Source organism: Caretta caretta, chromosome 13 (genome assembly GCF_965140235.1).
Source record: "Caretta caretta isolate rCarCar2 chromosome 13, rCarCar1.hap1, whole genome shotgun sequence".
In the NCBI taxonomy this organism is placed as follows: Eukaryota; Metazoa; Chordata; order Testudines; family Cheloniidae; genus Caretta; species Caretta caretta.
In genome coordinates this window covers 21232757-21259589 of record NC_134218.1, presented here as the reverse complement: position 1 = coordinate 21259589, position 26833 = coordinate 21232757, and the positions used below count along the sequence as shown (strand labels likewise).

The window sequence follows — 26833 nt, the reverse complement described above, 5'->3', positions numbered from 1 at the left end:
AAATCCTCCCTCCCTCCACACAGCTTCCACCCCTCAAACAACTTGTTCTGGAAAATAACTCGTGTCTCAATCCTGGCTGCCTTGCTCGGTGAGCCAAGCCCTGTGCTTGCACTTCTCTGTTAATTGTAAGGGAGTCATTTGATACCAGAAACCTCAGCAAGAAGTTTTATTTTTTGTTCTTAGTACAAACAGTCTTTCAGCTTTAACATCTGAACAACTGTACAAAGTTTTTAAAAAAAACAATTCAAAATGGACTTTAATAGGATTTCACAACTGCTCCAGAATCCCCACACCTCCAACAGGGAGCAAAGATGCAGATACAATCAGATTCCTCCTGCAAAAGCAACAAATGCCCATTTAAACACCATGTTACTTAGTTTTAAACTGGAGAGTCCAAGCATAGACCTCTTCAAGTGATTGGCCGGAAAAGAGTTCAAATATAGCACCATTTCTGAGAGAGCAACATGCCTCCCCACCACTTCTTCCCCTGTCCCATCTGAAACTATTCCCCCTCCCCAGTTGTGTTAGCTTTAACATCCTACTTTCCTTCTGACCTCCAGGGAGCTGCTCCCCTCAGCCACTTGCTATTTGAAAATGCAGACTATCACGCTGGCTATAGATAAGCTTGATAGTAGGAGATTTATCTTCCTCTTAATTGGTCATGTGGGCCCCATACTACAGGGTCTCCTGCAAAGCTAAGGTGCTCAGGCTTCAGCTTCACCCCAGGTCAGGGGTTCAGGGTTCAGCCTCATGGTGGGACTTTGGCTTTCTGACTGGGGCTCCAGCGAGTTGAACGCTGGCTCTGCTTAGCAGACCCCCTGAAACCTGCTCATGGCCCCCCAGGGGGCCCCAGACCCCTCATTGAGAACCACTGCTGTAGAGGGCTATCTGTGCTGCTCCATGCTTCCACTGTGTAAGTTACTTGTCTGGGCTGAGACAGCTAAAGGGGAAATGCTCTTCCCTCCCAGGCCAGGGCTCGCATTAAAGCTGTATCACATGAGAAAGAACAGCTGGAAACATCCTATGTGGCAAGCTGCTACCATGTGCTTAATGGGGAAATGGAGCAAAGGGGGCGAATTCTTCAGAGCCCAGTTTCAGCCTATGCCTGACACTCTGGTGCAATGGGTTACAGGGAAGAAATGTGGTAATAGGAGGAGAACGGGATGAGAATGAGTGGAAGAGAGCGATGGTGAGGAAAGTCAGGGCCCAGGGCTGCAGTGGCAGCTGGTGCAGAGAAGAACTGAAGCAGGCCTAGTGTGAGATTAAATTAGAGCTGTGAAATGGCCCAGACGTGGGAGCAGAGGCCCCTGTCACCTCCTGGTTCCACTGTGAGGTGAATCCCCATTCCTAGCTCACCAGAACCACTCGGGGATCTGACACTTCACTGAGCCCCTTTGTGCCTCATCCAGCCCAGATGGAAAACTGGGTGAAATGTGGAGATCTCCCAAAAGCCCAAATGATACTGCTGAGTTGAGCTTCCCTTGATTAATACACCCAACCCCCAGAAGGGTTCTGCTTTCAAAGGCACTGTGAGAGACATCCCCTTACCTTACCTCCTGCCTGCTCTTGATAAAGCAAGTCCCTCCCTAGGGAAGTCACATAGACAAGAAGGCTTTCAGGGGTCCTGTGGTATGTGAAGTGGATGTGATTCCAGTTGCCCACTCCTGTCTGCGTGACCATGGGATAGTGAACATGCACACCCATTGCCCTGTGCAGTCTGGGAATACACAAATCCTATTTCTCCAAATCTAGACCTGGAGCATCTTGGGCAGTAAAGCCATTTATGGGACAAGAGCACCTGCACATATCTACTGCCGCATTATTGCTTAACTCACTCCCCAGGGCTGGGGGGGCATCATGGCTTAATACCCTGGCTTTTCATCTTTGGAGACCTAGGTTCCAATGTGACTTAGGCAACAAGCAAAGGGTTGTGTCCAATTTGCAGTCCTTGATCTGCAAACACACAGGACCCCCAGCACCCATTGTTCTTATTAAATTCAGGCCCAATACAGTCCTAAAATGCTCTCCCACAAAATGCCACGCTTAAAATAGTTGAATCTCTAACAGGGCACACTGTATGCTCCATAGCACAACTGGTAAGATGGAGGAAGCTGAACAAAGGCATTGCACTCTGGAGTAGGCAGGAAGGAAGAGGCTTGTGTATAGACATATGTTGTCTTAATGCATATCCCCCTATGATACTTGTCAAAACGGCTGGGTGGGGAATGCGTTTAATTTTAAATTGGCTTAGGCGTTAGTTGTGAGACAGAAACCTGGGTTCAGCTGAATAGAATGGAAGCCATTGTATCGAAAAGGGGAATAAAATTCCCCAAAGTACAGAGGGAATTTTCCCTGTTAAAATCCAAATGTCCCCTGTGGGTGTTGCAAAGGCAGGTCCCTGACTATCTCTTTGCCCCAGGGGGTAAGATGCATGTGATCCTTTAGGAACAGAGTTTGTCCATCCTGCCTCACAAATACAGAGTTTTATTCTTTCAGAAGTAATCAATCCTCCAAAATGATTCTGCCTTGAGCTTGGTCCTGAATTGTCATTCCTGGGTCATAGCTACATAACCACCCAGCTATGACCAGGCATCTCGCTACATTGTTAGGACTGCTGCTAAGTGACCAGAAGGAAGTCAAGTCCAGTCCAGTTCCGTAATGGCAAAGGGTCAACTTGGGCTGTAGGATTTCACTTTTCTCAGGCAAGAAAAAGAAGTTAAAGAAATGGGAGAAGGGATTATAGCAGCTTTCCATTTATATATATATATATTTAAAAAAAAAAAAACCCATTGCCACAGTAGAGTCTGTGATATAAGTTAGTTCTGTTCTTCAAGGGTAAAGAGAGGTGGGTTTCAGTATAGCTAGTGCTGCTTCCCCTCTGAAGCGCCTTGCAAGTGGGTGACCTGTTCAGCCAGCTCTGTCACTTTGGCCTGGCAATCCAGCAAGTTGTCCTTCAGCACAGTTATTTCCTGAGAGTGGGCGGCCAATGTCCCGTTCATATGGTCCATGTAGCCCCACAGGCTGCCTGTGTGCTTCTCCAGCTCATCGCGGATGACGTCCAGGCTCCCCGTCATGGCACCGAGCCCGCCGCACATCTTTTCCACCTGGGCTACGCGGCTGTCAAACTGGGCCACCTCCTTCTGCAGGTCATGTGCGGCATTCTTGCAGTTGCTTAGGTCATTCACAATCCTGGCTTTGAGTCTCTCCAGGTCGCCTTTCAGGTTAAGGACGCGCTTGTTGCTGAAGATGAGCTGCGAGCCTTGGTCGCTGACCTTCTCCTGAATGGAGTGCACCTCGTCCTCTATCTTGCGCTCGTGTTCGTCCAGTGAAGAGTTGACGTGCAGCACGGTGTTGGAGTACTGGGAGACGGAGTCCTTGAGCCCTGTCAGTGACTTGCTCACAGTATTCAGGTTGATCTTGAGCAGGGTGATCTCGCCCTGCAGGGAGCCGGCTGCCTCCTCCTCAATCCGCCTCTGGATCTCCAGGATGGTGGCGTTCAGTTTGCGCAGGAGGTCGTTGTTACTGTCCATTCTGAGCAGCAGATCCTGGTTCTTGCTCTGGCAGTCCTCAATTTCTGTCCGGAAGGTCTCCACATCTTTGGAAGCAGAGGCGCAGCCCAGTAAGCAGGTGTTCTCCAGGGTGGTGAGCTGGCTCTGCAGCACCTCCAGTCTCTCGTCTGTCTGCTTCCTCATGTTGGCAAGCTCTCCCTCCAGCAACGGCATCACGGCTCCATCCAGGCCTGCTGGGGTGCTGACATTGCTCAGCTCCCCCACAATGGTCATGAACCTGTCCTCCAAGGTCCTCATTTTGTCCTCAAACGAGGTCCTCACACCGTCCAACTCTGACCCCACAAGGCCCATCATGCTGTCCTCCAAGCTGGAGCAGCAGCTGCCAGTCTCTCTCTCTGTAGCATTGAGCCTCACCTCCAGGTCCTCGAAGCGCCCTTCAACAAGGCTCCCCAGGGTGACAGTGGAGAACTCACCATTGAGATGCGAGTGCAGGTTCTTCTGGGACTCAGAGATGCTGTGTAGGCCCTTCTCCAGGATGTCCATGCGCTCGGTGAGGTAGTTCAGGTTGCCGCAGCAGCTCTCCACCACCGTCAACCCTTGGATCTGGGTCTCCAGCTGGGAGATCTCCTTCTTGATTTCCAGTTCCTTGCCATCCAAGGTCTGCTGTAGCCGCAAGTTGGCAGCTTTCTCCTCCTCACACTGCTGTTGCACCTCCTTGATCCTGAAGTCACATGTGCTCTGGATTTTCACCAGCTTCTTCTCAAAGCCATCCAGCAGCTCTGCTCGCAGGTTGCTCAGCCGGGTGTCCATGTACTCCTCCAACATGTCGATGGAGGTGAGGGGTGATGGCCTAGCTGATTCCAGCAGGTGTTTGATCTGCCCATCATGGTCCAGGACCAGGCCGTGCACCTCATTGAGCAAATCTGTCTTGGTCTTCAGCACATCACTCACCTCGCTCACCTTGGCTAGGATCTCACCCACGGGTGGATAGGTGGCGATGTCTGCTTTGTCAGCCACATCCACAATCCCATCAGGAATGACCCCAAAGCCCACCGTTGAGTCAGGCACACTTGGGCTGTTCATCAGGGACCCGATCATCTTGTTGGTGTCCTCTTGGATGGCCAGACGCAGGTGGTCCCCCAGCCCGCTCACCACGTTGTGCAGGCTGTCGTAGGACTGTGAGAGGCGCCTTACCTCCTCTTCCAGCCGGTCCAGCCTGTCCCCAAAGATGCCAGGTATCTTCCTGCCTACATCAGAGAAGAAACAGAGAGGAAGATGACGACGACTACTACAGCTTTCTCCGCCTTAATTCTGACTTCCGCCCGTCCTGTTGCTTGCATTCAGCCTTCTGGTATTCAGATGGTTAGCACGGCAAGCAGCCCATCTGGCCTTCCTGGGTATGTCTACACTGCAATTAAAAACCTGTGGCTAGCCTGAGCCACCTGGCTCAGGCTAAGGGACAGCTTAATTGGAGTGTAGATGTTCTGGCTTGGGTTGCAGCTCACCTCACATGGTCCCCAAGCCAATCTGCAACATCTACACTGCAATTAAGCAGCCCCTTAGCCTGAGCCTCATGAGCCTGAGTCAACTGGCATGGGGAAGCCATGGGTTTTTAACTGCAGTGTAGACAAACCCCCTGTGTTCTTATGTCTATACAGCTGCAGGCCATAACTGCAAGGGGATGGGTGGTGAATAGCTCAGGGTCTCTATTCCTCTGCTCCCTTTGTGTAGTAATGACTGTGGCTCTCTGGGCCTGATTTCATGTCTCCCTCTAATACCTGGATCCAGCAAGTATAATCCCTGCTCTTTTCTGATAGTGAATGGGGTAGAAGCCTGTATTTTGGGGGATGATGGGTTCAGTCCCCATTAGAAGTGATGTCTGTATGCGTTTGGCCACGGGTTGGGCTGTGGATAGCTGGAAAGGGCGCCACTGTGGCTTGAGCAGTCTGATGAGGCTGCAAAGCCCAGTGGTCCTGTCCCATCCCACTTGCCTCCAGTAGCTCTAGAGAACTGCCTCCTTCCTCTGCACCCTCTTGCTCCGCAGGGCGAACTGGCTGTACAATGTCTGTAAAAATTGTGTATCTGCCACTCCATGGGGCTCCTGCTGCCCTAAGCAGAGACCGACAGTGTGGCTACTCTAGGTATCGGGAGCCTTTTCAGTGCTACCCACTTTAGGGGGGCCCCCAGCCTCTACAGGATGTCTGTACGTACAGATGCTCCAGCTAGGTGTGTTCTGCAGCAGCCTAATGCAAAGTCTACTGTCGTCTCCCATTAATTTCAGTGGGCTTTGACTCAGGCCCTAATTTACCAGCTCTCTTTGTGTTCCCTACAAGGTAAAGTGCGAGCAAGCCTGGCTGTTCAAACCCCAAATCCCTGCCCCATCTCTTGCCTCTTTTCCCCCCCGTCTCCAGAAAATTGGAGGCACATTGCTCCATGCTTACTTAGCTGTGCAACTTGGTCAGTAATGACCTCCCCCGCCCCCTGAGCACATGTTTAGAATGCAGACAAGCCCCCAGCACTAGGGAAATCTCCTGATGGTTAGCATTGCGGGTGGGAGCAGCCTTGGAAAAGCAGGGCTGTGTCAAAGAAAGTAGAGGAGCATCTGTTCAGGCCCAGCCCTCGGAAAGGTAAGACGGGCCTCTCTGCTGCCTAAAGGGCTGGGATTCAACTCTTTGGAGTCCTACCTGCCCTGCAAGGAATTTCCTGCCTGGAGGGTGATTTCTGCTGAGCCCTAGTATAACAAAGATGCTCCATTTTTGTGACGTGGGAGGAATTTTTTAAAGGGCCGGGACTGTATATTTCAAAACACCCTCTATTAGTTCCTGCTGCCCCTTTTTCGTGGGTACCTTGTCGCCACTCTGCTGCAGAAGTTAGCTCAGCTGGAAGGGGCTGCTGGAACCTGTTGAAATACCTTCCATCAATTTGGCCCTAAAACCCAACTTGCCTTATAAACGTCTATGAATCCTACAATTCTCTGACTTTGTCTCCAAATGATCCATATTTCAGTGAGAGTGAGAAACCCAGCCCCACGAAATGCTGCAGGAGTCCAGCTACAACCAACACTGTGCACAGGTGAAAGGTGCTTTAACAGCCTGGGTGAGGGAAGTTCTCTGATTTAAGGACCAGTACGGCTCTGGCAACTGCAGTAATGTAAGTTTCCTCCTTACTTGCCCTGTTGTTGTGGCTCAAGCCTGAGCTGGAGAGAATCTTCCTTATGAGTCTACGCCAGAAAATTAAGTCGATTTGAGTTATGTTGACATATAGCCACTGCAGTAATTAACTTGCGCGTGAGCAGGCCTCTGTCCTGGCTGTCTCTACTGAGAGTGCTAACAACAGGGCTGACTGTGTCATTAGGTTCTGTGAAACCATAACCTGTGGGTGTGAAATCAAAGGCAATGCCGCTCTCCGGGGAGGGCTCCATCACTCACCATAGTGGTTCTTCTTTGGACCTGGAAACGGCTCAGGGTGGATTTGGGGATGGGGAGGAACTCTAGGACCTGGAAACATCTTGTGACCAGGAGGAATCTTAGGGCTGGGGCGCTGGGGCAGAATGCCTGGTTGATCGGTAGGGCTGTCATGACACCCTTCTCCCATGAGTCCTGGGCAGCACCTCCATGCCAGCTCAGTCACTGTCTTGTAGCCAATCTTGTACTTGGGTCTGTAGAAGGTGCGGTACCTTTTTGGAGATGAGGGAGGGAGGAAGGAAGGAAGGGAGAGCAGTGTTAACGAGCTGAAATCTAGAGCTCTAGCACTTTATAACAGAAGGGGGGCCTGAATCAGCCACCTGTCTTGGCATGCTGGAGATGAATAGTAACTGTTATTGGCATTTCTCTTCCCAGCCCACACACTGTCATGTGTGTGGATCTAGGCCCAGCTGTAACTGCCTACAGGCCCCGACTGAGCTTGCACCATGCACTGTGCAAACAGAGCAAGACACAGCTCCCCGCCCCCATGAGCTTACAATCAGGTCGACAAGACATCTATGGATGGAAGGGGGAGAACGTGCGAAGGATTGCTTATGCACCTTTCTTTCTTTTCTTTGCTGTGACTCTCACTTACGAAAATCAAAGACCAATAGCAATATAATTTGTATTATTAAACCTAGATATTGCAGTAGTATCTGGAGGGCAACTGCAAAGGGCCTCATTTTGCTAAAGCTTGCACAAATAGACCGTAAATGACTGCCTCTGTGAGAGAGACAAATCTCCGAGGCATTGGTGGAAATGACTCCCATGTTACAGAATTTTAAAAGAGAAACCTTTTCCAACATTTGTTTGTTAATAACTCCATAGAATTGCATGTGGGAGGGAGATCTCTCCTGTGGAATGTTTCAGGACTGGTCAAATACCTTTCGAAAGACTGCTGTATTTTGGAGAACGTTTCTAGAATGGAACATCATTACAATAAACCACCCCTTGCCGTATTTGCTCTAAAATTACTGATCTTAAGCAATAGAGGGCAGCAGTGCCCAATATCTGTATTTTCCCTTGTGGGAAGCATTGTGGGTTGGGTGGATGTTGTTGTTATAACCCTCTGCACCTCACTCACTGCCTGCCACCCAAGACTCTCAAAGTCCTTCACTAATGGGGAATGATGGAGTGAGCTTTACAATATCCCTGCACGGCAGATTTTACTGCCCACATTTTACAGAAGGGGAAAGTGGGAGAGAGGCTTAAGAGACACATCCTAGGGCCCCTTAATAATGGGGCAGAGAGCTAACCCTAGAATGCAGAGCTGGGATTTAACAACTGGACTATCCTTCATAGAATATCAGGTTTGGAAGGGACCTCAGGAGGTCATCTAGTCCAACCCCCTGCTCAAAGCAGGACCAATTCCCAACTAAATCATCCCAGCCAGGGCTTTGTCAAGCCTGACCTTAAAAATATCTAAGGAAGGAGATTCCACCACCTCCCTAGGTAACGCATTCCAGTGTTTCACCACCCTCCTAGTGAAAAAGTTTTTCTTAATATCCAACCTAAACCTCCCCCACTGCAACTTGAGACCATTACTCCTTGTCCTGTCCTCTTCTACCACTGAGAATAGTCTAGAACCATCCTCTCTGGAACCCCCTTTCAGGTAGTTGAAAGCAGCTATCAAATCCTGCCTCATTCTTCTGTTCCGCAGACTAAACAATCCCAGTTCCCTCAGCCTCTCCTCATAAGTCATGTGTTCCAGTCCTCTAATCATTTCTGTTGCCCTCCGCTGGACTCCTTCCAGTTTTTCCACATCCTTCTTGTAGTGTGGGGCCCAAAACTGGACACAGTACTCCAGATGAGACCTCACCAATGTTGAATAGAGGGGAACGATCACGTCCCTCGGTCTGCTGGCAATACCCCTACTTATACATCCCAAAATGCCATTGGCCTTCTTGGCAACAAGGGCACGCTGTTGACTCATATCCAGCTTCTCGTCCACTGTAACCCCTAGGTCCTTTTCTGCAGAACTGCTGCCGAGCCATTCGGTCCCTAGTCTGTAGCGGTGCATGGGATTCTTCCGTCCTAAGTGCAGGACTCTGCACTTGTCCTTGTTGAACCTCATCAGACTTTTTTTGGCCCAGTCCTCTAATTTGTCGAGGGCCCTCTTTATCCTATCCCTACCCTCCAGCGTATCTACCTCTCCTCCCAGTTTAGTGTCTTCCTCTGCCTGTTTCAAACAGCACACCCTCTACCTTAATCCCACCTCATCTTCCCCTCACTCTAGCTTATCAGGGGTGTCGCAAATGGGAATTCAACAGCTATCATTAGGACAGGAGTAAACTACCCCTGCTGCCACTGCCCCCCCTCCCCGCTCCCCATTTCTCTCTAGGCCTCATCCCTGCTAGAGTTCCAGTGACCTTGTGTGAACTGAGTATGTGGGAACCAATTGGGACAAAATGAAAACAGACCCGAATCTTTGCTCCCAAAGTGAGTTGAACCACTGTTCGAGCTGCTCTGAAAATGGAATTGCTGTTCTGCAGGAAATTCTAATATTTTGAAATTCCTTTGGGTCCGAGTGGGAACAAAAAGTTGAAATTTATCATGGAATGGAAATTCTGATATATTGCACTTTGGAAACATTGCAATCACCAGAACAAAACACTTTGCCACCCTTGAAACCTAATATATTTATATTATATGTAGCAATATAATCATATTAATATAAATGTCAACAAAATTAAGTCAAAACAAGAAAAACTGAGCAAGATAAAACAAAATACTCCATTTTGACTGAAATAGGTTTTTTTTGGTTAAGCTTAGTTGAAATCAACATTCCTATGAACCATTTTGATTTTGCAGACAGCATTTTCAAGTGGAAACTGCGACACTGAAAATGTTCAACTCTCTCAAACATTTATTGAGCTGGGCCTCTCAGCTTTCCATCCACCTTGCAAGAACTCTGCATGTGCATTACTGCATGGTGTGGGGAATATGCTACCCGGATGTCAAGCACAAAGGCAGGGTCTTCGCCCATTGGGGAGCACCTTATGTTGTTCTAATGCACACAAACGCAGACATGCACTGATACAAGGGATGCTGACATGAATGGCTAAGTGAGGTGCAAGGCATGAACTGACATGCACAGCCTTGGATGCATGTGCACATCTCCTGCACCCCTGCTGTATTCACTTGGATGTGGGTGTATAAGCTGCATACATACCCTAGTACGTACACAGGTGGATGTATACTGGCACTGATTTATACGTACATGGCCAAGTACACACTCAGAACCCTGCACCCTTCTCCAAAGGGAGAGCATCATAGGGCTACGGTCACAGGGCTGCTCTAGCTCAGCTGCTTTCAATGTGCTTGGGAAAGGAGGGCTTGTTCTGGTTGTTTTCCGGTGAGTCCCTGGCCACTGGGAAGGGTTTTGCTCAGCGGCCGGTTCCTCCAGCCTCTTTTTGGCCAGCCTGCACGGAATGCCACGCTGTGCAGGAACCTGCCGTGAGCTGCTGTTTGTTCAATTGGCAACAGAAGCGTGGGTCAGAAAGGGGGAGCAGGGGCTGGAAAAACCAGCTTGCTTTTTATTGTTCCTCCGTCCAGAAGCCTCCAGGTTCCTATGGTATTTTTTATAGAGTGTTTAAACCTGCCCGGAAATATCGTGGTGCACAGTAAAAGCCGCCGAGCTCAGCCACTGTCAATAATAACATTGGCACAAGCCATCACCTTGGCTCTGTGCAGACGTTTGGGCTGCAGCCTGTCGCTCTTGGCAGAGGCAGGGGGGTTGTAAGTAGAAGTCGGGATGGGGCGAGCAAGGCGTCTGGCGCACGAGGTGCTCCCAGCCTTGCCGCGCTGCCCTCTGGCACCACTCACGCTGAGGAACACACTGCCCTTCTGCAATTAAGAAGCTGCCCTTCTGCAATTAAGAACCCACCCCCCAACTCCCTGAATGCCAGCAACAGGAAGTATTTATTGCAGCTGGATCAACAGGGCCTGGAAAAACTGCCTCTCTTGTGTGCAGCATTCCAAGCGCTGTAAAAAGTGCAGCTGGCCAATGCGGCCTCTTTCAGCAAATGCTATGGGTTCACCGTGTGTGTGTTTGAAGAGATGCAACGGGCCAGGGAGCGGGAGCAGGGCAATGTTCAGTGGGGCTGGTTGCCAACTGGCTAGCTAGCAGATACACTCTGTGCACTGCTGCCCTCTAGTAGGGAGCATTCGAGCAGTGCAACTTTGTCATAGATCCTGTGCCAGGACAAGCGAGACCCTCCTTAGCTCAAGTGGCGGAGGCCAGGCTGAGCTTTTAAAGCTCGGTTCTAGCCCCACTGCTGCAATGGTGCTGTGAGTGTCATTGTGCAGCACGGTGTCAGCTAGGAGGAGCTTTTACACCCGTGTCCAAGTGAGGTGAACTCATGGGTGCTGGAACTAGGGGTGCAGGGGTTGCTGCAGCAACCCCTGGCTTGAAGTGGTTTCCATTAAATACAGGGTTTACAGTTTAGGTCAATGGGTCTCAGCACTCTCACTATAAAAATTTTTCCAGCACCCCTGGGTGAACTCCTGCTAACCCCAGATGCTTGAGAGTGAGTTTGAATAACTATGGATGCATATAAAGAACAGGCTTTCATGTGTGCACTACTGCTTTCCACTGGATGGACTCAAAATGGTGTTTCATAGGCCCTATACTACTATCAGCTAGCAGAGATTCTCCTTTCGCTCAAGTGGTAAGTATGGGCCTTTTGGAAGCAGGACGGTCTGAGTTTTCCCTCTCCCCAATCTCACAGAAGTCCCACGCAAGCTACAGAATGCAGCATAGTGACAACTGTAAGGTTCCTAGTGGTTATGATATTTGGGAGAGAGGGGGGAAATGTGGGGATTTCCCTGGCTTTGCTGGAATTCATTCATTCTCCTCCTACTCAAGTGACACTACCAAAATCTCTCTGCCAGTGAGCATAGCAAAGGCTGAGAGTCATGGCTCCTGGGTTTTGCTTTAGCCCTGCTGCTGAGATGCCAATCAGGTTTCCAAGAGAAACCTGGCACCTGATGGCACCCAGCATGCACCTGATGTCCTGAGCTCAGTGAAAGACCTTTTCAGGTTTGATTTGCATGGGTGCTGAGCACTCATAGCTTCCCCAGGCTTCAGTGTGAGATGTGGGGGCTCTGATAATCAGATCCTTAACCTCTCTGGGGTAGCTTGCCCATCAGTGAGAGGGGGATGGGATCACAATCCTGCTTAGGTATCAGGCAGTGAGAGGCCAAATTAATGTCCATACAAATCCTTAGCTTCTTGGATGCAGATACTAGCGAAGCAGAAAGGAAATCGTCTTATTCCAGCCCTAGGTTTGCTGAACAGCCGGGGTTTTCCCTTGGACCATTACTAAATGGCAGGGAGTTTAAAAATACTTTCCTGGTACAGGAGACCGGCAGGCTCCCTTTCCATGGTCTACACCTTCTCCCCCCCTGCATTTGAACCCTGGACTTGGGCTGATCAAATTTTTTCAATCAAATTGGATTATTGACAAAATGAAAGTGTTCACCAAAATTGTGTCTTTTCCACAGAAATATTGGACTTATCCTCAAAAAACCAAAAACCAGATAAAAAGCCAACAACTAACTCCTGACAACCAAAATATGCTGCTCCAGTACCTCAGGAGAGTTGTAGATCAGTTGCCCATTCTTCTCTAGGAAGTTCCCCTCCCAGACTACAACTCCCAGGATGCACTATGACCAGGGAGTCCCATGATGCTCCGCCTCCTCTTCACCATGGTGTATCATGGGAGATGTAGAAAGAAGAGAGAGCCACCTCCTAGAAGAGAATGGAAGCAGGAGGCACTCTGGCAGATGTTCCAAATTGAAATGTTTCTGTAAATTTTCATTAAAAAAGTTGGCAAAACCAACATTAATTTTTATTGGAATTTTCTGCTGACCCCCGCCCCGCAGCTAGCTCTCCCCCAGCCATTACAGTGAGGTTGTTTAGAATCCTTGCCAGATGAATTGAGGCAGGTGCTCATGGAGGGGGAACCTATTAGGCCACCTCCATAAAGCATGTGAGTTCATCCAATCTTGACACTGTGGATACAGCTGCGTTGGGCTGCCTTACTCCACGAATGGGACAGAAACTTGATTTAATTCCTGCTGCAGTTTGGTGGGATGGGGCTACTGCATGAGGGCCTGTGGGTAGCAATAGTGCATGACTCACTGGAGACCATCACACCACAGGTGGGCCTCATCCATTCATCCTCTTGGTGGGAGATGGGAAGAGAGAGCAGGTTTGGTCGGAAAGAAGGGTGGGAGATGTGCTGGTGTGTGTGTGTGGGGGGTGTCTCCAAACTGCAAACCCACTACAGGTTTTCTCCAGACTGCAGGGACTGGGCAGGATCAGAGGCTGCCCTTCTGCTCCCTAAGTGGGACAGAGGTCTTGAGTGATCCTTCTGCCACACAACTCTCTCCTACCCCTTATCTCCGCAGTGGGAGCAGAGTAGTGGTAGGTCTGGGGCATCAGGGCACCTGTCCTTTCTCTCTCTGGGGGAGCGTTTGGGTTTAAATGGCACCCCTCCCCCCAAAAAATAAAATAAAAAGGAAATAAAAAAACTAAGGGTGTCTGCTTTCAGAAATAGTCTGTTTGCTCTTCAAAGCAGTCTAATGCCTGGGCAAGGGACCGGCTCCCTCCATGGGAGCAGCACCATGGGGGAAGGAAAGGGAAAACCCACTGGGCACGTTTGTCTTGCCCCATGAGTCTAGATGGCCCAGGGACCTAGTGGTTAGTGCACTAGGATGGGTGCTGTCGCCAAGGAGACACGGGTTCACTTCTAGGTCATAGTGCAGTGAGCTCTCCCGTTGCATTCCCTCAGGCTGCTTAAGGAGCAGAAGTAATGGGCTCCAGAGGGAGTCCTGGCTAGTGCTCCTGGGTCAAAAGGATGGGGTCTGTGCTGCCCCCCCCCCCCCTGTTCCTTGAGTCACTCAGAGACAGCTCTAGGAAATGAGACCAGAGAGCCTCAGGCAATGGCATCAGTGTCCAGTGGTTACCTCAGGGGCTTTGGAGACAGAGGAGCACACTGCCAAACCAGGTCAGCCCAATGGATCCACCTAGTAGCAGTCCAGTATCCTGTCTCCTCCAGTGACCAACAGCAGCTGCCTCAGAGGTAGGTGGAATCTCCCCACCCCGAGACCTTGCAGTGGAGAGTTTTGGCATGTCCTTCCCAAGGGGAGGTTTCTTCCTACCCCAGGCAGGTAGTGGTTGGCTTATGCCCTGAAGCATGAAGGTCAGTATACCTTATCTAATGCAACTATGATTGACTTTACTATCCATAAAAATGTCTAATCCTTTTCTGAGTCTTGCTAGGTTCCTGACTTTAGTGGTGCCTTGTGGCAATGAGTGCCACAGATTTGTAATGCATTGCAAAGAAAAGTATATCCTTTGACTGGTTTTGAATGCCTTGCTTTTCTGTTCTGCTAGCTGTTCTCTGTGCGTGAAATAGTAAATAGGATGCTCCTAGGAAAAGGTGGGATGGACTAGGTGAAAAGGTGGTTGGCATGCTGGCCTAGGACTCGGAAGACTTGGGTTCTGTTCCTGGCTTGGTTGCTGTCCTTAGACAAGGCATGTCTCCTCTCGGTACCTCAGTTTTCCCATTTGTAAAATGAACCAATCTCCTCTGTATAGTGTGTTTTGAGATCTATGGATGAAAAGTGCTGTATACGAGCTGGGTATTATTATGATTTATCATTTCTGTATCATTCTATATTTTGTGTACTTCTAACATGTCCACTCAGTTATCTCTCTAAACTAAACCATCCCCATCCTTCCAGTCTCTCCTCATTCAGAAGTCTACTGGCTCTCTCTGCCTGTCTCTGAACTGCCTTCTGTTGCTGCTGTATATTTTGAGATAGGCTGGCCAGAAATGAACACTGTATACAGGGGTCTGTAAATGATTTCACCACTGATTGACTGTGTGATTCTGGGCATGTTGCTTCACCTCCCTATACTATGGTTTCCCATCTGTCAAATGAGGGTATTAATACTCAAACTGAAAGGGCAATGCTTTGAGCTTCTGGGGACGAGCAGCCCCAGCTCGTACCCCATCCACGGAACGTCTTTTTCTGATGCAATTTCCACTACACCCACAAACCCATTGCCTCCCCATCATTAGCGTATGCAGAAAGCCAGATAAGCTTCATCCATGCAGGATGCATGTGGCCGAGCCCTGGGACAGTGGCATGAAAGCAGCACACTTGTATTGCGTATGTGTTACACTAGGGCTAGTGTTCAGTCTAAATGACCATGGGATCCCACCATGCCACTCCCATGGCTATGTCCAACATGTACTCACAGGACTTTCCCAGGGCACTTGGGCCCCCAGCTGCACTTGTGATACTCTGCCTTCACGTAGCTCTCCACCCCATCCTGCAGGGTGCATGTCACATTTCTCTGCACCACATACGCACAGTAGCTCCTGCAGTGGAAACAAAGCAGAACACAGTCAAGCCACTGCCCAGAAACAGCAGCTAGGAATCCCTGAAAAGGGAAGGAGAATGGGGCATTGCTACCAAAGTCCATTTCCAAGGGAGAGACTCAAAAAACCCTCCAGTCCAGAGTTTACCTGCACCTGGTTAGCATTTGCTACTAAGGTCTCTACTAGGGTTAGGCTGCTAGGGGGCTCCCTCCACCTGTTCATTCACTTGGAATAATGAATTAGCTAACACCACTGACCTGGAAAAGTCACAGCAAGAGAGCTCAGAGTGGAGGGGGTCTCCTGGGAAGGAACAGGGATAGATGAATGTCACCTGGATGCCCCAGCCTGGATCCCGTGTTGTGCTCGGCCTCTGCATTTGTTAACCTGAAGCATCTTTGTGACCACTCAGGTTTATATCATGCCATGCAAGCATGGTGACAGAGGGCCTGCCTCATGGTGCCCTAGGACACATGTAAACCACTGGGGCTTCAATGAGGAGCTGTACTATATGGTAATGATGGACATGTTGGGTCCCAGGCCATGAGGAGCTCCTTCAGCGCAAGCCCTGAGGCTTGACAGCAAGGTACATAACTCTGAGCTTTCTTGATCATGCCTGCACTGTTCCCCTCCTGGGAGTGGTTCAGATGTATGGTTGGGGGCTATCTGTGCGGATCTCTACCTGAGCTTGCGGGAGCTCCATCTGCCCAGGGCTGGCAGGATTGGGCCATGGATACTCATTTCATTGTGCCTGAATGTCTTTGCTCAGGCTTTCTCAGGAGATCAGCTTGCAAGATCTCCAGGGCTTTCTAGTTGTCTGGGTCAGCAAGACCACAAGGCTAGTTGCTTCCCCTATATTCTGGTGCTGCTGCTTCCCTTCCTGGCTGTGACTTGGGAGTGAGAACAGGCAAAGCAAGTCAGTCAAACACTTTCAAATGTGTGAGAAGCCCCAGGGTTAGGTGGGTTCTGATTAAATTTGGGCTGGTTCTCCTCTCCCTAATACACTGTACACATACCCTTCTCTCATGGGACCCACACACCAAGGGCTTTCCCCACCCTTCGCTTGAAATAACAACCCCCAGAACAACAACCAAGAAAGGGAGTACATTGCTCTTAGCTCTTCACCCACATGCTGCTGTCTGCGACATGAGTGCTGTCCCAGGCAAACTTAAGGAAGTACAACAGCTGATGTATCTGCACTGGGACAGGGTCTGAGATCTCAGTACCAGCATTTCCCACAAGATGGGCATGAATGCATCCAAGTATCTCTCGCCAGGATCAATGGGATGCAGCTAAATAGCTGCACTTCTCCAGCAAAGCTTGAGAAGTCTGGGTTCAGCTCTTTGGCTTAGAGCTCAGCAACCTTGCAGAAGCTCAGTTCTGCCTCCTTTGTATGTTTTACACTCTAGGGTTGGAGCCCTGGGCTGCAAGACAGATCCAGGCTGTCTGCTTCCCTATGCACCTGGCTCTTTCCTTCTCCCCAAGCTCTCAGGAGAGGCTCCCAGAGCACAGGACTCTTCCTGGCTGCTGGCTTCACCATGCACTTAATGGCTAGGCTCCTGAAGCAATGGCTCCTTCTGTCTGCTAAACCACTCTCACAGTGTTGAAGGTGAGTCCCACAGGTCCTCATGTGGTTGCTTCAGATTTTTGCCAGCATCTGCCATTTGCCAGAATAAGCACAGAGCTCGGGTTCCCCTGCTCCTGGTTCCAGCAGTGCTCTGAAACCTTGCCTGGAGGTGTAGGCAGGACTGAACCATGTTCCCCACAGCTCTGTCAATGTCCAAAGCTTTAGCATGGCTTGAGAACAGGATTCAACCATAGTTCATCCCACCTACGTTGCCAGGCTAATTCACCTCTTTGCTTTGCTGGGGAACAACTGTATTGCAACCAGGTCCTTCACCATGGTCATTCCTATGGTGGAGATAGGGTCTTAGTAACATCTAACGTGGGTTACACTTGGTTCCATGTCCAGTGAATACAGGATCACAGGCTGGCGGGCGGGGGGACCTACTACCTGCCTTATACCCAAGTTAGTGATGGGAACACTCACTGGGCAGCTTGTTCCAGTGGAGTGCAGCATGGCTGTTGACAGTAGGAAAAAGAGGGAGCTTCCTGAATAGCTCATGCTAGGAGTTCTCACAAATGCGAGTTGGACTGGCTGGTGACTGCAAAAAGGTAGGATTCCTAGGCCTCCGCCTGTAGGCACAATGCTTGCACTGAGCAAGCCGCTGGGTGAATCAAAAAGTACCCAGGTTGCTTCTGCCTTGGATGTCCAGTTAGGCAAGTCTGCTTTGACACGTTCTTTTTCTCACGGTGGGAATGTGCTGCCAAGTAACGGAGCCCTTTCAATTAATGTGCAGACTGTAACCAAGTGTAGACGATACGGGAGGTGAGCCAGCCAGAGTGGGGCAGCAAGCACATCACAATCCAACTGGGTGCTGGAGAGAGGGATTGAGGGCAGCAGAGGCAGGCCCAGGGGGAAGAGTACAGGGGCAGTGCTAGAACAGAGGGACGCTGAGGCAATTCCAGCAAACCACTGGGCGGTGGGGAGAAGCAGATGGGGATGTGCTGAGAAGTTCAGAATGCAGGGCAGAGATAGCAGAGAAGTGTAGAGAGGAGAAGGATTAAGGGCACAGGGACACAGCAGATGGCACGGCGGGAGAAGATGAGGGTGCAAGGACAAAGCCAAACACTGAGTTGCATACAGTGGGTCCATGGGATAAAGCAGATGGGGATGAGTGAGCTCATGGGGCTTGGGACACATTGCCTAGAGACAGGGAAAGACAGCTCTTCAAATGTGAAATGGTTTTGTTGTTTGGCTGCTCAGCCCCACGTGAGGAAACGGCTACAATTCTCCAGCCTCCACCTGCACCCTGACCAAAACCAGTAGTGGACCCGAGGAGCTGCTGCCTTGGGACCTGGGAGACCTTCACCTTTCAGTCACATGTGCAATGAGTTTGAGGGTCTCAGCCTCAATCTTAAGGCACCCTTCTAGACACATCCCAGAACATCATATTATTCAGGCAGCAGCGGCAGGGTCTACTTAGGAGAGGAGAAGGGCTAACACAGCAGGGGCTGTCTGCCTGGAGCGAAGAAGCCCAAGTCTGGAACAACAGGGGGAAGCCAGTCAGGACTGGTGCATTGGTTAGAGAGGGGTGAGTAGCTTCCCCAGCCCTGTTTGCACTGTGCTGGGCTACAGTTAGTATTATCAGCACCTTGTTTTTATGAGTGTGAAACTCATGCCAAAGTAAAGAGATTAGGGATTTGGATTCTGCCCAGCACAAGCCATGCTCTGAGCTCCCTAGAAAATGAAGGGAAGAGACAATCCAGCTCTCCCATTGAATGGATCAAGGTTGAGTTTTCATGGATTTTGAAGCCAGAGGGATCAGTGTGACCAGCTAGGCTGACCTCCTGCATAGCACAGGCCAGAGAACTCCCCCAGAGAATTGTCCTTCTCTGCAATTCAACCCTTCCCAGGACTCAATAGGTGGGCAGGCTGGTGCGGAAAGAGAGAGAGGAGGAGGAGGGGGAGGGGGGCTGAGCATGTGTCTAGGGAGAAGTTGATATTGGCTCCCCAACTCCGCTGCCGAGTAGCCCCACTATACAGAGCCTGAGTAGCAGAAGCAAAGCATCTTCCTCCTCTGTATGGCCCCCCCTCTGGAAGGACAGGGCACGGGGTGCAGGGTGGGGTGCCAGGGAGGGATGGCATTGGGTTAGCGCACAACACTGGCCCATTCTGGCTTGGGGCTGGAGACATTTCCCACCAGTGGATGCCAATGGGCTGCAGCAGCTAATGGGACAGAGGGTATTATAAATAGGAGGGGCTGGGGGAAGGAGAGAGAGAGCAGCACTGGGGGGACATGGCAAGCCAAAGAGTCCATGGAGCGCTGCCAGCGCAAGAGACGCTCTGGAGATGACCGCTAAGGCACGCAAGTCTTCCCAAAGAGCCCCTCGCTAGCCTCCAGTTCCGGCTCTCGCAGGAGGCGGGTGCCCTAGGAAAGGAAGCTGGGGAGACCGGCTGACTGACCGCCCTTTCTACCCCTCAGCCCCAGAAGCACGTGGCAAACCCCGCCTCACTGCCGCTAGGAGCCAAGGCAGGCAGCCACCGATGGTACAAATTGCTGGCCAGTAGCTAGCGCGGTACACGGTGAGGACTATGCTGGCTCTATCCCTGGTAGCCACCTGTGGCTAGCAGCGTTAGAGCTTCAGCCTGAGCTTTTAACAGCGGCAGCTGGGAAAAGTTACCGGGGTTTTGGGAACCTCTGGCTGGCACCTCCAGCATCGACCTCTCCTTTCCAATAATTTCTTTATTCGTCTGAGTTCTGCCATAACCCCACATCGGTCCTTTTTTCACGGGGAGAGAGAGCTCTGGAGCAAATGAAGGAGAGGGGAGGAGGGGAGTTACATTTTTAATCCCGTTCCCCTCTCCCCACCCCGCCCCGCCTTTCTGCCTGAGCATTACAGATTCAATACAGAAATACATGCGCTTCCCACCCGCCGCTCCGGTTCGGTAACTGGGCGCCCAGCTCAGACACCTTGGAGCGAATGTACTGAATCTAGCTCCGATTTCCTTTCCATTGCCTTCGCTTCCACACTGCCCCCCCCCCCCCCCCAATGAAGCGGATCAGCCGTGAAATCGAGCAGCCTGCGTTCTCTAGTCAATTCAACGGGGAAAGAGACAGAGCTGAAAAGGAAGAGGAGACAGCGAGGAGCCACACTTACTTGTGCTTCCCCATGGGCTTCCCGGGGCTCAGCTGCGGGCTAGATCCTGAGGTATAAAGATTGTATCGGTTACTGTAAGAGACAGGGGCGGGGTGGTGGTAATAGGTCCCTTTGGCATCGGTCGGGGAAACCAACGTCCCCAGGCAGAGGTAGGAGAAAACCCAGAAGAGAGAGTTTCCACTTGTCCTGCTCATGTTCTTTCCGCCCATCCGAGGAGGGAGAGAGCGGGGGAGCTCGGCAGCTAGCTCTGTAACCTTTTCTCCTCCTTGCCACTGAGGATCCGATGCGAGGCTCTGCTGCTCGGCTTGGGAAATGCAGAGGATCCGGCAGCGCAGGGGGAAGCTGCAAGGACGGGTTTTCTTACCCTCTCCAGGGGGGTGGGGGAGTAGGAAATCCTATAAATAGACAGGGTGAGGGCAGCAAAGGTGAAGGAGAGCGCCCCTGTCCCTCTGCCCGCTGGAGAGGCAGAGGCTGCCGCTGCTGTCCGCTCCACCTCTCCCTGGCTCTCTTTTGTACCCTACTTGCCGTTCCCCTGCTGCTGTCTCCTCACCAGCCCCAGCTCCACGAGGGCAGGGGGAAAGGCGGGTCCATCTCCCTGGATTAGCATAATCTTCCACCCATCCCCTCCTCCAGGCCCTTGGAATGCTCCCCCCAGCCAGAGAGGGAGCGAGCCCCCCCACCGGGCAGCATCACACAAGAGGTTAAAAAAAAGGGGGAGAGAAGCAGGGAGGGGAGAGAAAGATGCAGTAGGTGGGCAGAGAGGGAGGGACAGGAGAGAAGGAGACAAAAGCAGGGATGGGAGTTGGGGGGATGGGGAGGAAGTTTAGGGGATGGGGGCGTTATAGAAGTGTCCCTTTCACTCTCCAGCTCAAATCCTTTTTGGAGCAGGCCCTTCAGGAGCTGGAAATCCCAGCTGCCCATGGTTCTCTCAGGGACCCATCCCTCCTGGAGAGTCACCTGAAGAAAAAGAAGAGGGTGGATGGGGGGCGGGGAGGAGAGCCATTGGCCAGAATGAAAGGCCCTTTATGGGGTCTCAGCTCTTCACTCCTGGCGAGGTGAGGAACCATCTGAGCAATGCCAGCAATGAGCTAAGTTCCCGTGCTGGCCTCCAATGGCAAATCATGGCAGTTTTTCATCAGCAATAATCATTTAGAAGAAAGCAATCGCCCGTGGCTGGGGGAAGAAAAGAGAAACAGTTCAACTGACTTCAGTTTCAGTCCCAAAGCTGGCCCATTGCTTTTTCCACATCCCCTTCACACACACTCCTCCCCCCCCCCCCCCATATATATACCAATGTGGCAGGTGCATCTCCACATCTCTGGTGGTGCCTGGATAGTTTATGGTGTTTCTATGTTGCCCCTGATTTTCATGCTACAGTTGGCAGATTCCTGTGGCCGTGGACCACAGGGCTGAGGGTGGGAGATGACCCTCCAAATCATGGTAACCAAGTGTGGCATAAATCTGGATTTTGAACTTTTAAGAGGGGGTAGGCAGCTGAGTTTTGAAACAGGTTACACCCATTTTTATAGCTTGCTAGGTGTAAACCCACGACTTTTGATAGGAACCGGCAACTAACAACTCAATTATTCTAGTCTCCTTGCTTATTCTCAAAGGTGCTCAGATACCATGGTGAGGGGTGTGGAGTATGAACCTGAATAGGATAAAACAGACTCTATGATTGATGCTCCAGGTGAGATGGATGAAATATTCTAAATTCATCTCAGCACCAATAAACATCATGCAACCAAGTACATTTTCCCATGGGAGGGTTTCTATCATTTTTTTCCAAGCACCCTACTGTTCCTGTCTCTGTCCTGTGCTTTGCAGGAATACATTCATTTCACCAACCCTTTCTGTTTCCTGAACCCACTGTCCTCATGTGAGACTTGTCAGGGACCATGGGCTAACCTCCCTGAAATCCAATCTGCGTGGATCATTGTCCAAACACTGAGCTGCTTACTGCACAATAATACAATCTATGAAACCCTGTGTTACTTGTAGCTTTCCCAGCTGTGTGTGCTGTTGGCAATGTGATCCATTCAAGCAGAGTAACTTTCCTGGGGGTGGCTAGGGAGAGGATGGGTAGGGAGACCAGAGGAACTCATCTCTTATGCACACAGAAACTCTTTCCCTGAAGCCTTTAATATGTAGATCAAGGATGGACACTGGCTGGACAACAACACCCCTGCCGTCCAGCAGAGGTCACTCCATGTTACTGGAAAGGTGAGCCTGTGAGATTCCAAAACCAGTGGTGACGGATGCAATAGTGTCATATAACAAACAAGTAGTACAGCCAAAGGCTGGCCATGCCTCACCTGCTGCCTGTGGGATATTTACATATACAGAATAAACCCATCTTCATTTCTTCCCTCAGCATCACTGTACCAGGCATAGGCTGAGCCAGCCAAGGAAAAATGACAGTGAGCCAAACAATGCATCCTTCTAATTCTCTGTGGAAAAGTGGGAAGCAGCCTGGAAACACCAGCAGTCAGGGGGACAAAACACCGGTGTGACTGTTCTGGGAGAGAAGCACCAAGACACAGAATGGGGACAAACAGGTGATATTTATGGGTAAAAGGAGACTTTAGTTAGATCAGAGATTAATACAAAACTGTTGGCAGCAGAAGAAAATACCGATGGGCAGGACTGTGAGAGAGGAGGAAATGCATGTGACAAATCAATGTGTCCTTTTGAACTGCCGTTTACACTGGATTCCATAGTCACCTTCACTCATGCTGCTCTGTTATGTTGCTGCAAGCTGTTAAGCTGTTGCCAGGTTCCACCCCTGACGTGGCTGCCTTGTGATTCCTATATAATAACTTGGCAATAGATGAGGTGATGATACTTATCTGTTTGCTACTTTTCAAATGCTCTTGGAGCTCTTGTAGGATGGACGCGCTATAGAAATGGCATTAAAACAAACAAAAATCCATTAAAGTTGCATGGCTAAGTGCTCAAAAGCCAAAGTTAAGAGTCACATTTGCACACACAGCCTTATCTCTGTCCCCTTGTGTGTCTGCATTATGGGAGGGTCATTAATATCAGCATGCTGCACATGTGTACTTAAGGGGTTAGGAAAAAAAGCCTGATCTTACTGTATTCTTTGAGAAACAGTTTGTGATGTAATTAAAGACTGTATCCTTAATGCATATCCAGGACAGGGGAGAGTTAACATTGCTTTTGTAACCTTAACATTGCATTTTTTGACTTTTGGGTGCTTAACTGTGCAACCTTAAGCCGCAACCATGCAACTGGCTCTGCACAGATACAGGACTCTACCAGCATGGAACCAGGTTTAGGACCAAGGCCCTAGTGAACTAATAACTAATAACTCAGTTTGCTAAATGGAATTTCCTAGGTTTTTGGTTTTTTTTAAAGAAAAGGATAGACTAAAGAGATTCCTTAATATGGCACTAATGTAGAACTGTGCAGCAATTGCCTTCTACCAGATGCCAAATCTATGCTCAAAGATGTTAAGTGGAGAAAATACTGAGCTTTGTTATCCCTCCACGTCCAAGTGGTGAAACCAATGGGAATTACAGGTGCTCTGCAATATCTGGGTACTTGTACTTAGCTGCCTAAACTTTGGGCAGACAAGTTTGAGACTGTTGGCCCTCATCTTTTCACAGGCATTCCTTTGTGAAGGCTGCTTTTTGTCCTTTGGTTAAGAATACCTGGGCTCATTTTGGGGCCCTTTGTTTAAGATCAAAACTTGATTATCAATGACAGCTAATAATAACAGTAATCAGGTATCAGAGTAACAGCCGTGTTAGTCTGTATTCACAAAAAGAAAAGGAGTACTTGTGGCACCTTAGAGACTAACCAATTTATTTGAGCATGAGCTTTCGTGAGCTACAGCTCACTTCGTCCGATGAATGCATCCGATGAAGTGAGCTGTAGCTCACGAAAGCTCATGCTCAAATAAATTGGTTAGTCTCTAAGGTGCCACAAGTACTCCTTTTCTTTTTACTAATCAGATAGTATCAATTTAACATCTGCAGTGTCCTCTGTCTGGGGACCAGGTTCTGAGCTGGTGGAGGGTTGGAGTCAGTGATCTCGAAGGTCTTTTCCATCTCTAACCATTGTAATCCTATGAACTGGCTTATTCCTAGAACAGTTCAGTGTATGGATAAGATGATGATTTTTCCATTTGGAGCACGGGAAGTTTATTTAACATGGTTAGTTTCAATTACTGCAAAGACCATTTCTGGAAGCAGGGTGCCTTGAGTTTCAGGGTACTATTAACCACTATTATTTAAATGGATTCACTTTAACATTTTGCAGAATTATATAGCAAGCTAGGTGCTCTTCCCAAGGTACTAGAAGGTTCATATATTAGGATCCTCATTAAATCCTCCACTCCACCTAGGTCACCTCTTCAGTAAAGGTGTCCTACTTGCTTTGCATAGGAAGGGTCCCCAAAGACTTTATACCTTCATACCTTCATATGAGGTATATGAGATATCTTCTGCTTTGCATCTGGCTCACTATCCCCAGAATTTGGTTACAGGCCCCAGCAAATGTAGGTCCTTCGATTTGTTCCATATATATAGGGCTGGCCTTGCAGTGGGTGAATAGAAGGGCTAACTCTCCCTGAGCTGAGGTTTGTTCAAAGAAGGAAGATTAGAAGGAGTGGGGAATGGGGGAAGGAGGGAGAGAAGCGGAAATATTAACCAAGATACCACAGGGGTACAGAAGTGTTAAATCAATCACCAAAGACCAACCAGCTGCAATGGGTCAATGTAACTACAGATTTACAACAAGCTGTTCTTCTTCTCTCTTTTCTCTCCAGATGGAGGGTTGGGTGAGCCACCTACAGGCTAATTTCACAAGTGGCTGACACCAAACAGTGACCGGTTGTGCCTTGCATGGTTTTTAATTAGCACCTGCATGGCCTCATCAGCTGAATAATTGTCTCCATTCATGGGTCAACAACCCAACAGCCTCTGACCTCCCATTCCCACCTGAGTAAAAGGTTTTGTGTGCACGTATGGTGGAAGAGAGAGTCTCAGTGCAATTAATTTATTTGCCTGGGCCATCGTGTTCTTCCTCAGACCAATGCTGTGCCGGGACTAGCAAAATGCTCCTCCAGTCCAGGGGCCCCACACATTTTTTCAATACTCCTCATTCCTGTCCTGAAGCTGCCTGTGCCATTCTAGCCCTGGGCCCTCCAACAGCTCAGTCAATGCACCTCATTCCTATCCCGTTGCACCCCCAGCTGTTCCACTCCAGCTCAGGTAGTCATGTGTTCTGCAAATCTGCATTGACACACAGCAGCCTTTGGTGTTGCTGCCTGGGGTTTTCACACACCCTAGTCAATGCATCTTCTTGCTGGCCTTCACCCACCAGCCCACTCTTAGGCTCCCGTGCAGCTCTGCCAATACTTCTCATACTTGGACCTCTGCTATTCTGGTTTGAGGCTGCCACATAACTCTACCAATGCCCTTCAATCCTGACCAGCTGCAGCTCCCTGCTGCTCTCACATAGCTGGGCCTATGCTCCTTGTTCCTGACCTGCAACACTCCCTGGTATTCCAGGTCTGGAGCATCCCTGAAGCTCTGCTGTTGCTCCTCAGTCTTGTCCTGCAGCACTGGCCTCCACTGCGCTCTGATATTCCATTCCTGGGTCACTCTGTTCCCTAGGCAGATGCTGACCATGGCGGTGAGCTATGATACATGGTAGTTTTCTGATGTGGACAGCTGTTCTCTGTACCAGAGTAGAAGGTGAACACCCCCTTTTGAGAGCTCTCCGGCTTGACCTGACAAGGCAGAAAAGAACAGAAAATATCATTTCTCTCCCTTGCCGCTCATGCACTCATCCTCCCATGCTTTTCTCTTGTGCCCCACATCAGGGCCACTCTGTCTCTCACCTTCCCCTGACCTCTCTTCCTGCCCGTGTCCTACTTTACTGTGCTCTCTACCTTCCCCTCCCTCTTGACCCCTTTATTGCTCCCAGGAATTTAAATATCCTTGCTGGTGCTGTCAATTTGTTCTCTCCCGTCCATCAGTCTCCTCTGTTCAGAGATTGAGAGGAGGGGCTGTTTCCAGTGATGCCAAGACAGAGAGCCAGAAGCTACCAGATGTAGCCTAAGGGCAATGAGAGCCAGTGTAGAAAGTCTAATAAAATATGACTCTGCCCTGCAATGTACACGTATAGTTTTGCATATAAAAAATCACTGTCTTAGTGCCATTAACTTTCTTGGGGGTTGAAGGTGCTCAGGATTTCACTCTAAGTTTGGGAATTTGTGAGAGTCTGCGGGAGGATGTGAACTGATGATCCAAAAGAATAGAGATTTTCTGTATGACTCAGATGGTGAGCCTGGGTCAAGGAAGTGCAACAGATTTGAGTGTCCACATCAGCTCTACAGTGGGAGGTGAGGGAGCTGAGAGCCAGGTGTATTAGTATTTATGGTTTGTTTCTGGTAGCATTCACAAAGAGTTAGGTACTTTTTAAGAGAAAAGAAGGCTTGGTACTCAGTTGTGTTGTTACCTAGGTGGGCAACGCAGCAAAACCGATGGCTCCAAAATGCTCAGGGATGGTAGGACAGGGTGAAAATGTGGTCCTGAGGTTACGGTGCTTGACTGGAACCCAGGACACTTGGGTTCACTTCCTGATTCTGCCCTGACTTCCTGTGTGACTTGGGCAGCTCACTTGATCTCTTAGTTCCCCATTTTTTTTCTCCCCTACTTTATCTTATCTATTTAGATAGTCAGCTCTTTGGGGCAGGGACTGCCTCCCACTATAT

At 49.8% G+C, this 26833-nt stretch overlaps 1 protein-coding gene and 1 long non-coding RNA gene across 3 annotated transcripts; one reads left to right on the top strand and one right to left on the bottom strand.

The window, feature by feature from the left end:
* Positions 1 to 137: 137 nt before the first annotated feature.
* On the bottom strand, positions 138 to 20807 carry EMILIN3 (elastin microfibril interfacer 3). 2 transcript variants are annotated; one of them, XM_048819412.2, is made up of 4 exons: positions 20089 to 20807; positions 15247 to 15369; positions 6938 to 7185; positions 138 to 4756 (listed from the first exon to the last, which is right to left on the bottom strand). In XM_048819412.2, exons 1-4 carry the CDS (start codon positions 20295 to 20297, stop codon positions 2862 to 2864), a joined length of 2475 nt encoding a protein of 824 aa, XP_048675369.1. In that variant the 5' UTR covers positions 20298 to 20807; the 3' UTR covers positions 138 to 2861. The 2 variants fall into 2 exon arrangements, with proteins under 2 accessions (XP_048675369.1, XP_048675371.1); XM_048819414.2 differs by lacking the exon at positions 20089 to 20807 and adding an exon at positions 17417 to 18890.
* On the top strand, positions 20071 to 25063 carry LOC125621961 (uncharacterized). Its single transcript, XR_007352630.2, has 3 exons — positions 20071 to 20139; positions 22463 to 22646; positions 24881 to 25063. It is a non-coding gene; the product is annotated as an uncharacterized LOC125621961 (long non-coding RNA).
* The last annotated feature ends 1770 nt before the right edge of the window (positions 25064 to 26833 follow it).